Source organism: Phaethon lepturus, unplaced genomic scaffold, assembly GCF_000687285.1.
Source record: "Phaethon lepturus isolate BGI_N335 unplaced genomic scaffold, ASM68728v1 scaffold346, whole genome shotgun sequence".
NCBI lineage: Eukaryota > Metazoa > Chordata > Aves > Phaethontiformes > Phaethontidae > Phaethon > Phaethon lepturus.
This window is the reverse complement of record NW_010548084.1, coordinates 41,262-53,836: the sequence shown is the minus strand read 5'-3', so window position 1 is coordinate 53,836 and position 12,575 is coordinate 41,262. Positions and strand designations below refer to the sequence as shown.

General features: G+C 36.4%; 1 protein-coding gene across 1 annotated transcript in view; it reads right to left on the bottom strand.

Moving 5' to 3' along the window:
• Positions 1 to 7,228: 7,228 nt before the first annotated feature.
• Positions 7,229 to 12,575, bottom strand: part of HDHD1 (haloacid dehalogenase-like hydrolase domain containing 1) — a gene marked incomplete at its 5' end in the record, with an annotated part of 39,637 nt that continues 34,290 nt past the window's right edge. The window contains one exon of the mRNA XM_010289826.1: positions 7,229 to 7,405. Coding sequence (XP_010288128.1) covers positions 7,229 to 7,405 — 177 coding nt within the window. The remainder of the gene's footprint in view (positions 7,406 to 12,575) is intronic.

Genomic DNA, 12,575 nt, shown 5'->3' with positions numbered 1-12,575 from the left:
TTTTAGCAAAGATTAATACTTGTTCACCTGTGTACCCTATTCCTGCCCCTTTTTTGGTACTGCAATGAAATCTGCACTCTCCCTACTTAAAGCTGGCTTATGATATCCATGTCTCTGTGGATATTCTGCAGCAGGTTCAATGCGTGAAATATTGGTATGTGATAAAACTGCTGTTTGCTGAAATCATGTTCTGCTACAGTAGAAAGACATTTCACATGGTACAACACTATTGAATAATTTTCAGCATTTTCTGAAAAGTGAAAACATTCCTTTTTTTTTTTTTTTCCCCGGGGTAGGACTTACCTTCTCTTTCTTGAGCTTACTTAGCATGGTTCAGTGCTTGATGTGCCTAGTGTCACAGCTGACTAACTGAAGAGCATGAAAAGCTGCAGCTGGGGCAACCACTGAGAACAGCGGTTGTTACTGGTATGTCACAGAGATGCTTGTTTGCATTTCTGGCAATGTATACAGAGAATTTTCTGCAACTGAAGCCCATCTGCATTGCACATATTCTTGTTTACCTCCGAAGTTCATATGCAATAGAGCAAACTGCAAGAACACAGATAAAATTTGTGTATCTGAATTTGTTATGCAAAAGCAATACTTTGGTTAATAGCTAGAAGAACGCCTCCCCTTTTCTTGGTCTCAGGCACCTCCTTTGGAAGAATCAAATGAGGCCCAGAATGGTTGATCTGTGTGTGTCTTCCTCTTGCCCCTGCATATTTCTACCCTTCCTTTGGAAAAAGTCCTTAGGAATAAAACTATTTTGTGGAACTATCATATTTACATTCTTCCACAAACAAGCTGCACCTTTGCATGAGGAGACCATGGCAAGTGTGTTTTTCTGACTATCAGTTGCAGACCTACATGATCCCCTGCTAAACATTTCCTTATCATGGAAAGTAGGAGGATAATATGGACAATGAACCTCAGGTTTGAAGTTCCCAATTCTTTGATTTAACCATGTAAGTAACAGTAAGTTAGCAGTTTTACCTGCAGTTGTACAGTGATTTGTATTGGATACTGTTACTATTAGACACATTGCCCACACCTTAGATATGTAGGTAATAGTAATTAATTAAATTAATAGCAAGACATTCAGATGACACAGTGGAAAGTGCTTTGTCAAATCTATAGGAATGTAATTAAATCTCTGTTCTCAAACTTCCAAAGTTCTCTAAATGAGGAGGAGTTGCTGGGCATACAGTGTTGTTGCTCTTTGTGAAATGAGGAGTAAATGACATCACCACAATACACTTTTTTTAAAGTAACCATGATATCAGGGACAAAAGACAGTTAAAAGTCCATTTCCAATGTCCCTTTCTATGAGCAAATTGCTCTAGTTGCCATGGGGGTGGTCTTGACTTGAAAGAAATTAAGAATTTACTCCATCAATATAGTTTGAGCTAAAGATGATGAAGAAAAATGGCATGCAGCAGTTTTTTTCAGTTGTCTTCAAGGTGATGACATACTCTTCCATTTTGTAGTTGTTCAGCAAATTCAGAATTTTGAAGTCAAACCTTCAATGATATTTATGATGATTTCACAATCTTACCAGCACCTGAACTGAGGCATCTACTGATATTTTTTACACTGATGCTTGTCAAAGGCTATTTACATCTCTTTGATTCTGGATTCCAGCTGCTTCATTTTCTTTGGACCTTGGTTTTAAGAAATATGCTTCAGGAGGTTGCCTCTTATCTCTATAAATCTCAGTGTCTCGTAACACAATGTCTTTGGAATATATTTTTGACCTGGGTTTTGCTTCTGTTAATGCAAAGACTTTCCCTCCGTAATTGCTGGGTTTACATTTTTGCTAAGGACAAGTGGACGACTTGACTCTACTGTTTCCTTTTCCTTCACTTCATTGGAGTGCTTTGTTCTAGGGCGTTTATATCATGGATTGCTTCCTTTTCTCCGTCTCCTTTCTTCTACCATTTTGGTTTTCTCCATTAAATACTGCCCTTTCTGCTATTTTTTCAATCAAAGGAACCTTGGATATTGACAATGATTCTGTTAATAGTTTGCTTCATGTTCCAGTTTCACATTGCAGATATTCTGGGGAAAGAGCTGCAAAGAGAGGGGTGAAAGCTGAAATGCTTTATCCCTGCTGAGGCTTGTTTTAATCATGAGAGTGAGCCAACTCCTAACATTTTGAATATGATGGCTTAGAGCCCGTAGGTCAAAGGGCTGAAGAACCGAAGAGACCAACAGCCTTTCTCATGCTACCTCCCTGCCCTCTAAAGTCTATTTTTTTGTTGCACTGAGCTACCTAATGAGGAGACAGCAACCGGCACACTCAGTGAGCCCTGCTGCCAGGGCAGGCTCCTCTGCTCTTGGAAGTTCTGGTGCTTAGTTTGAGTTCTTGTCCTCCTTCTGTTCTCCACTTTAATAAGGCGATTAGGCCCACAATTTGTGAAGTGTCAGCCAAAGGGAAGGATAAGATAAAGTGCTGATGACAGTCATGTTTCTCTTGGGACAGAGAAGTGTTCTGAGAGAGCTCCTTTTTCTCCCCTCTTTCCATTTATTTCCACTAATTTGGCAAAAAAAAAAACAGTTCTACCCTCTCAATGTCAATACCCAGAAAGTTCAGTGAAGATACAAAGTGGTAAATTAGAAACAAATAAATGGAAACAAATTACTTGGAAAAAAGGTTTCTCTCTTTTCATTTTTTTATTTTTTGTTTAGTATTATTCTAGTTTTAAAATATTAGAAACAAATTGTTCATATGGCCTGGGGAATTCAGTGCGTAGCTGGTGTTTAAACAGCTAGTGTCTAAATTTATCAAGATTAAAAGAAAAAAGTGGATCTCTGTATGGAGAACCAGTATCTAGAGCTAGTAATATAGCAGAAAATTCCAAGCTTCATTCTGTAGTTTTTAAAGATACAGATGAATTTTAATGCAGTGGAAAATAATTTCATTTCTTCTTATTAAAAAGTTTCTTGTATTTTTTTCTAATTTATCTAGTTTGGCTTCTGCTGAAGAGATTTTTTGGAATATATGCAACATAAGCTTGATTCTGGGCAGAGGTTTCTATGGTTTAACTATAGCATTGTTTAGAAAGACATCCAATCCAAATGATGAACATCTCAGCTTTGTCTGATCTTTATTTGTAGAAGGCAAATGCCAACTTTCACAGAAGTCAGACTGCATTTTGAAATTAATCCTGTTCCAATGCAATGAATTTTCACCTGCATATGGTTGAGGAAGCTCCTGTTTATGTATATCTTTGCAACCTGGAAATTCCAGCAAGAATAATCCCATTGGCGTTCTAGTAAAATGTAAAACCTAATTCACTTGGAAGGCAGAAAGGAGCTTAAGTTCCACTACAACACTTCATACATCACTACCTTGACTTTTTTTTTTTTTAATATATTTTCATGGCTGAATTTAGCTCCATCTTGCTACACATATGCTATTTTCCAATGGTAAAAACTTGATTATGAAGTTTTGCCTTGTCCTGGTTTCAGCCAGGATAGAGCTGGTTTTCTTCACAGAAGCCAGTGTGAGACCATGTTTTGGATTTGGGATGAGAAACTGTTGATAACGTGCTGATGTTTTGGGTTGTTGCTGAGCAGTCAAGGACAGTCCAGCTTCTCGTGCTGGCCTGCCAGCGAGCAGGCTGGGGGTGCACAGGGAGCTGGGAGGGGACACAGCCGGGACAGCTGACCCAGGCTGGCCAGAGAGATGTTCCCTACCATATGACGTCATGCCCAGTACATAAACTGGAGTTGTCCTGGGGGTGGAAATCGCTGCTCGGGGATGGGCTGTCGATCGCTGGGTGGTGAGCAATCGCTGTATTGGGCATCACTTGTTCTTGTACATTCCTTTGTCGGTATTATTATTGTTGTTATAGTTGTTTCCTTCTCTCTTTCTGCCCTATTAAACTGTGTTTATCTCAACCCACGAGGTTTTTTTCTAATTCTCTGCCCCGTCCCACTGCGGGAGGAGGAATGAGTGAGCGGCTGTGTGGTGCTTAGTTGCCGGCTGGGGCTAAACCACGACATGCCTTTATTTTGTGGAGGCTGGAATTCTTCTCAGGATATGCCTGAAGCACATGTTCTAAGCCAAATAAAACTAAACATATCCTTAAAATTAAGTTGGTGCTTACCTTCTATGCTTAATAAAAATGAATTAAGCTTGCACTTAAGTATTTGTTGGGATTGAAGTCTGCTTGCTGAGTTAGAGGATACAGTTTTTTAACAGTCCTTTTCCTACTAACACAGATGGAGCATTCAAGTGTCCTGATTGCTCACATGTCCTCATGATCTGTAGCCAGGATTTGGTATGCATTTTTTTCATTCAAACAGAACAAGACTTCATCTGGAAAGCAGCAGATGGAAGGAAAGGATCTAAGTTTTTAATCCTTTTTTTTTTCTCTTTTCTAAACAAACATTGTTGAGATGATCGAGCTACAGAGCCACAAATTCAACCAAAAAGTGGGTAAGAACATATATACAAACCTATGTTCATATTTGGTATATGGTTAACCAGACAGGCTACAGTCACCTACTGCTGACAGGAATATCCACTTTGCATATGATGGAGATGACAGGATTTTTAAGATTACTATAGATGAGTAATTTAATTTTGTGAACTCTTTTGATTTCTCATTCAAGAGAAGTGCTAACCACAACACTGATACTTACTTTAACAACAGTCAAATGGTACATCACAGGACCAGGAAGTTGGCCAACAGCAAGCAGTAAAGTATATGGAAGGGAATTTTACGGAAAGGAGGGGAAGTTTATACCGTATGGCTCAGTTTGGCAGATTTCAGTTTGGGGCAATAATCTCACTGACAACTGTCAGGTGAGATACTAAATGCATGGAAGAGTAATTGTATAGGATAGGATTTACTGCTGAGTTAAGAAGTGATAGTTTTCTGACTTTAATTCTCAGCAAAATATAAGGCTATTAAATTAGAATTGCAGAACATGCTGATCTCATCATGGTGGTCATGATGAAGTAATTCTGATTTTGTCAGTGATATATTTATTAATGTCTCTACATCTTTAAAAAGAAAATTCAAGACTTGAATACCAGTTCATTCGAAGTAAACCGTAAATGAGTCGTGCTTCATTTATATTTTTTGTAAAACACCCTAGTTAAATTAAATATGCAAAACTTTGAAAAAGTTACTAATTACAGCTTATTAAAACTTGTTCTACCTAGTAACTTCCCTGTCGGAATTCAGTAATTATGAGCGAAGGGGATCTCAACAGGCACCTGTTTTACACTTGAAAGATCAGAATCATTGCTCTACAGTAACACTTTGTCTTCTGTAACATAAGTCAAAGGAAGAATTACACAGCAATATTTCTGTTGTCTTGTCTGGAAAGACCAGAAATGGAATTCATATTGGATAGGACAGGTTGTCAGTTGTACAGTTGTCACTGTACAAACACTAATCACTGCAATATCCATGGCCCTAAAGAAATAATGTAACATGCAAAATACCTACACTGAAACAGTATGTACCCTTTTTTGGAAAAAAATGCTTCCAGATCCTTAAATGAAGAATGTTTAACTGCAAACCATTATACTATATGTACTAAAAATCTTCTGGTACCATCTAGGTCATATTTGATTGACCATATGGAATACAAGTACTTAATTTTTTGCGGTATGAACAGACTACAGTAACAGAAAATAGTAATAGTCTGGCTAAAAGATGTAAAAGTTTGTGTTTTTTTAAATTCAAGAGGAAAATATATGTAAGGAAACTCACCCTGAATACTGAAGGGTCTATGATTCATTAATTTTTGTCCCTGACAAAAAAAAAACTTAAACCTAAAACAGTTAAACACCAGAAATGCCTAGAAAAGATTTTTGAGAGTAAGATCAAAGATAAACAGATGATATTATTAAAAAAGAGGTCAGAGAAGTCTTCTCATAATAGATGGAAATTCTCTTATTTGACATATTTCACGCTCCTTGTCTTTATGGAGTTTGACATTTTCCCAAGACTCTGGATTAACTTATGGACAGTCAATTGGAAATGTAGGTTTTTAAATGATGAATACAATCATTCATTTTATAAAACTGTCATAAACCCTACATAACATAGCTTTCTTTAGACAAAGTAAAAGACATTGCTTCCACCATGTTATACACGTACTTGTGGATTCCACCAAAACCTGTCTACGTTTTCTAAAGAGACCCTTACCTCACGAGATGCCAGAAAGACAGAAGTAAGAGGGACAGATGACAACATAAACATTTCATAGTAATGTAGGTAGACAGGAAAATAAATTTTAACTATTTAAATAAACCAAAACTACAATTTCTGTATTTTAAAAATAGATAGCAAAATTCTCTGTAGGGAACTTGCCAGAAAAAGGGCTCAAGAAAGATGTAAGAATGGAAAAGTAAGGATGGCCTACAGAAAGCTATTTTGATACAAATGAACTAAGGCCATAACTTTATCAGATTTGAAGCAAGGAGACAGAATGGATTAATTTCACAAGCATGAAAGGGAAAGCTACATGGCAACATGGAAAATGAGAACAATATAACAAAATGAAAGAAGGAATTCTGGTGCAACTGTAGGATCACATAACCTTGTACAGCTCCTAGCAGCCCATCACCATGACAAAAAAGATAATAACAGAATTATAGAATAATGGAGGTTGTAAGTGACCTCTGGAAGTTGTCTCATTCAATCCACAGGAAGAAAACAAAACAAGAAAACACAGAAAGTACAACAAAACCCCTGCAAATAATTGCAACAAAAATGACAACATGATACAAAGGGGAATAGATGGGCAAGTACAGGATGAGAAAATGGATAACCGTGTTGATAACAATAACTTTATTAAAAACTATGTAATGGGATAAAAGCCAATCCAGAACAGATTTCTGGTTAAGATCTAAACAGTAAGCCATTCAAGTGGGAACAAAACAAGAAGCTTCCAAGGCAGTTACAAAAAATTGTCTAAATAGTTTCATAATATTCCCAGAAAACATTATGATGTGCAGAGAACAAGGCTGGATTCACTTCACAAGACAAAATGCTGCTTTAATTTAGCATTTATCATGATGACAAATTATAAACACTCCAGTCAACTTTCAAAGGTACTGTGTGGAAGACTTCGTGCTAACAGGATTTTTGTGCTCTGCTTTTGAGGAAGGGAGGAAAAGATGTAAAACAATCATAAAACCGTAATAATATTTCATTCCATTTTCCTGATCTCCAGTCAAGTGAGTGTTCTTAGACATTAGGCATTAATCATATGCTGGTAAACCAAACAGTTCTGGTTTGAAATCCTCCATGGAGTTCAGCAGTAGTGTTGCCTCCTTTTTAAGATCTGGATTTAATTTTTCATCTGGAATCATAACCACTTGCTTCCCGGCTGCCAATGCTCCTTTGACTCCAAGTGGTGAATCTTCAAACACGAGACACTGAGAAACAAAGAGGTGAGGGGGAAAAATGAAAGAATAATGTTACTATGAACTTTTAATCTTTTTTTTAAAGAGAGAATGATCTTGAATAAAACTTAGTAGGAAAGATAAATTGAATTCCTGGTTTAGACACCCCTAATTAGAACAAGGGCAAAACTCTCAGTTCGAACATTTGCATGGTAATTAAATTAATTTCAATTAAAAAAAAATCAACATGCATACTTTAATCCCAGCAACTGGTTATCCAGATGTATCTAAGTTACTTGTTTTATAGGGATGGGTTTAAGCACAAGCCTAAAGTTAAGCAAGTGCTTAAATACCTTTATAAGCTGGCAATTTAACTCTTTAAGACCAACTTTACAACCTGCAAAATGGCAAAAGCAGTGCTTTCACTTACAGGTGTGGCATTTTCTACATACACAAGGGGGGAAAGACTACACTACCTCGGTCAATATTAGGACATTGGATGAGTGGACAGTAAGACAGAAGTCACTTGTCGGAAGAGTGCTGTTGAATTTGTGCTCTATTTGCTTAATTCTTCCAAAGCAATGGTAAGAAAGAAAATCAGCAATTATATTGGAAGGTTACTTTTAAAGAAGAGACAGATTAGTCAGGTAAAAGCTCCATGTCTTACAATAGTCATAATCATTCAAGATCATAGTTGGGAAGCAAAGTTGTTAAAAAGAATCAATATTTTATTTATGTGATTTTTGTAATTTAACATCAGAATATTGAATAATAAATATAACATTAAAAAAACTATGACAAATCATCTAGTCCTAACTTTTATATAATAAAAAATAATGCTTGTGGAGTTCATTCCAGAATGTGTATAATGAAGCACCTCTTCCTGACATTACCCAGTCCTGAGTTTGAATTTTTGGTCATGGACAATCCAAAGCAAACTTTGGCATCCAACCATCCAAAAAATTCTGACCTACACTGAGAAGTGGTTGCTAACACTTCTGCTTTCAGACTGCATTTAATATCAATATTACTAGCACTGCTACTACTACTAATACCAAAATTACTGCCACAAGTAATTTCAATAATTCAACACAGAAGCTGAGACAGTTAGTGCAATTTTCCCCACACCCTTCAGACAGTGCAACTCTGCCTTATCACAAATTTCTCGCATGCATTAAGCCCTTCTCTACAATCATTATTGATCTACCAAACCCCTTCCTACATACCCAGGATGGATTTTCTTATCCTTTTCTTCACAACACAATAGACTACAGCAACTAACATGGAATGGGTAAGAGTAATGATTTGCTAAACTTAGTTTAACTTTTGACCGAACCCAGATATGACACACTGGGAGAACATACACCAGCATACTGCATCTTTTAGGCTCTCTAACACACAACTATTTCACCAGGAAAGATTAGGGTTACACAACATTTGCCTGCTCTGGCTGTGCTCTAGGAGAACCAAGTTGCAACTGGCAAAAACTTTATTATGTTCAAAGAAAACATTTTTGCAAGATGTATTAAATGTCTGCACTACATATATACCTATCCGTATCAGAGACTGTGGAAGAGGGAGTGAACCCTTTCTTTCTGCTTTCTTTTCTTTTTAAAATATTGATTCTGGCCCGTCAACATGTCAGCAACCACTTGGAGTCTGCCAATAGAGAGTAAGAGGTGTTTTCTACCTTGCACATAATAAAGTAAAACTTAATTAATGATTTTTAGTGAGCCAATGGAATCACAACAATCTCTTTTGTGCTCATTTCCTTTGTACAGTCACCGAATTCCAGTTTGAACAATGTGGTATTTTCAAACGTGGATCATTATCAGTATTACTAACTACAAATATGTAACCAGCTGATCCTGCAAAGCTTGGAACAATTGCTGTTGGAATGGCAGCACGGCTCTGCCTATAGGTTTTGTTCTTAACAATACCTTAGTTTGTGACCCTTAGCACTTTGAGGACTCTGAGGACAGTAAATGAAACCTTGACAGGCTTTGCCTTTTGAAGAGTAAGCTTAAATGTTGCACAGAACAGCATTATCAAGGCCTTTCAGAAACCTTTTCTAATCCAGCCCATACAAAGAAATGTACTTTACTGCTCTGCCTTGAAAGGCCTAATTGACTTCCATGATGTCGCTAAGCTTACTGTACGACAGGAGCTGATGATTATAGAAGGCAATATGCGTAATGAAAAGCTTAACTAATTCCCTGGAACTAGAAGCAATTAAAACTCTTAATTACCAAAGAAGCCAGGCAAATGACCCACAATTGCAGTGGCTTTAATGTTACAGGCAATAAGTGTACTAGGTCTTCCTCCAGTCTTTCTTGCTACTGACACTTACTGTCAACAGCACAGCAACATTTTTAATGGATGATGAAAGTTTTACAGAGGTTCACATACAAAATGGATTTATTAACTTTGCTGCACAGAGATGTTATAAACTGTTCACTGTCCTGGCCCACCCACATACTAAATTTAGAGATATGAAAGTAGCCAAGTTCTTCCCCATTTTGCATAAGTATTGCAACATCAGCATCACTCCACTGAGAGAGACAGATGAGATTTATACAGACTTCAGCTGAGATTCTGGCTGCTTCTCTGAATTATTTCTAAAACTTGTGTCACTGATCAATATTACTGCTATGAGATCTCTCAAAAGGTCATATTAATATAAGACAGTTTTCACTTTGGAATGAACTAGATGCTTAAAAAAGTAAAGTAGTAAAGCATACTAATTTATATTTCACTCTATGAACCTAGAAAAAGAAAAATTAATCACTTAACCAAGGGAAGAAATAATAAAATCACTGCAGCACCTCATTACCTCCTCCTCCTACATGCAATTTAAGAATATAAGAAAAGAGTGTTAGTTAGGGCCTTGGTATGTACAGCAGGCCCTCTCCAACCTATATACTGTAAATGTCCAGATGGAATATTTACATAACTAACAGGGATATCCATAAGTGTTATTCCTACTAGTGATAACCAAGGAGTTTGGAAGGATAAAATATTAAAATCAGTTTTGAAAATAAGATTTTGAAAAACATGTGAAAATAATATATATGCATGGGGAGTGCCATCGAACAAATATCCTGAGCACATATGACACTACTGTATCAACTCTAAAATGGAATAAACGGTGAGACTAAAGATGGCATAATTTATACACATGGAACTCATCTGCAAATTAAACATTACCATCTATAGTTCTATAGGTTCTATACCATCAAGATTCTATAGAGTAAGAATGAAAAGAGAATGTTCATCATCTTTAAAATGGCTAAATATAGCCTCAAGCTCTTTCATACTGTATTAGAAAAATCTACTGTTTGCTGGTTCTGGTCTGGTTAGGCCCTTAATCTCAGTGACTAAACCACACATTTTCGCGCTTTGTCTTTGAACCAGAGCCTTACTGGTAAGGGTACCAAGTATTTCATTCCCTTTGATAAAAGAGTGAGAAGAACAAGAACTAAGTATTTGTTAACTCCTTCCTTTTCTCCCTAAACAGTTTTTTAAATATATTACTATTTTTATATTGTATTCCCCATATGCTCCCTAGAAAACAGCTACTATGGAATTAATGAGAAAATATCAAACTTCAGTTTAACATTTTTTTCTATCTTCATTGTAACATTTAGCTTGTAGTCTGTTGAAACTGAAGCCAACATGATTAAGTCTTTCACTGGGCACTGAGTAAAAAACTTCAGTCTAGATACTCTTACACAGAACTAAGTTATTGCCCTGGCCTTCTGAGGAACTACTCACAGAATGACTCTCCCACCATGCATAAAACCCCAGTTCAAAACCACTGCATATATATACTCTGACTTAAAAAAAACCCAAAACCCACAATAAAATCAAAAGTCATTCTGGGGAAAAAAGCGGTTAAAAAATAAAGAATAATAATTAATTTTTTCTTCCCTCCTGTGAATGAAAGCAAAAAGGCAAAACAGTGGAATTTTGAGGTTTCAAATCACAGTTTCAAAAAGGGCTGGTAAGACCTCCGAGAGGTTATTCCTATATTCATTCTCCAACTTCTGAACACGACCAGTCTCTTTCTGTGCTTGGTGAGAAGAGACTGTAGAAGATTATTGTATCTTCTGTCTTCAAATGACACAGAAACATTTGGTATCAGAAAGTGATGTATTATGTTTGGGGCTTCTTATGGATTGCACCTTATACTTCTGTAACTTTATTTATCATTGATTTTTCTCCTTCATGATCAAATCAACTAGTCAAATGTGTGACGTGTTATTTCTAAAATTTGCACTCTGGAAACACCTGCTAACCTTACACATTAATTTATGTATACATGCACAATACAGTCTTCTATAAACATTTAAGCTTGACTCAAATCGCATCATATCACTAAAAAAATCCCCATTGATTTCAGTGGGCATCAAAATGAGCCTCGAAAGAGGCTACAGGAAGAAATCCACCAAGTACAGCCAACTCACATTGATTTCAGAACGACAGTGCTCATCTCTGCAAACCAGAAAGCAGTCAGGCTTTTAATTTCTACAGGTAGCTTGTTGAATGTTCACTTCCAAAGTATTTTTACTTTCCTCATTGTGAAAACTAGTTCATACTCTGTGGTCATAATCCAAAACTAAGTTGTATTTAAGAAATAAATTATCATTCTGAAAGATACTACTACTGCAATCACGGTTTTTATTTTGTTCAACAATTTTTATCTCTTTTTCTTCGCTGACTCAATTTTTTCAGATTTTCAAAATAATTGAAACTAACTGTGTTACTAGTGTGAGTGACCCAGGAATTTTAAGAACCGTAATATAATTTAGAATACAACACAGACCCATCTATATCCCTTACAAAATGCTGAGATGCTGAAAAGATGCTGTTTATCATTTATGGGAGGTGGTGGAAATTCATGAAAAGAGAGAGTAAACACCAACAACTTCACTAACATGCCCGTAACACAGATGCTGGGCTATTTTTTAGGTAACGTGTTTGCTTTTTTCCTATGTTTTAATATACAAAGTATCTAGAAACAAGGGGAAAATGTATTTCTGGGTGACCCATTTACCACCAGAGTTGCTTAAACATTATTGAATAAATGTATTTTAAGCAGCCACAGTATTTGCAATTTTTGCCTCCAACTGTGTTAACTCTCTGAAGAATTAACAAAAAACAACAATGAAATAACTTGATTAATGCTTCTCTCCTAATCTTT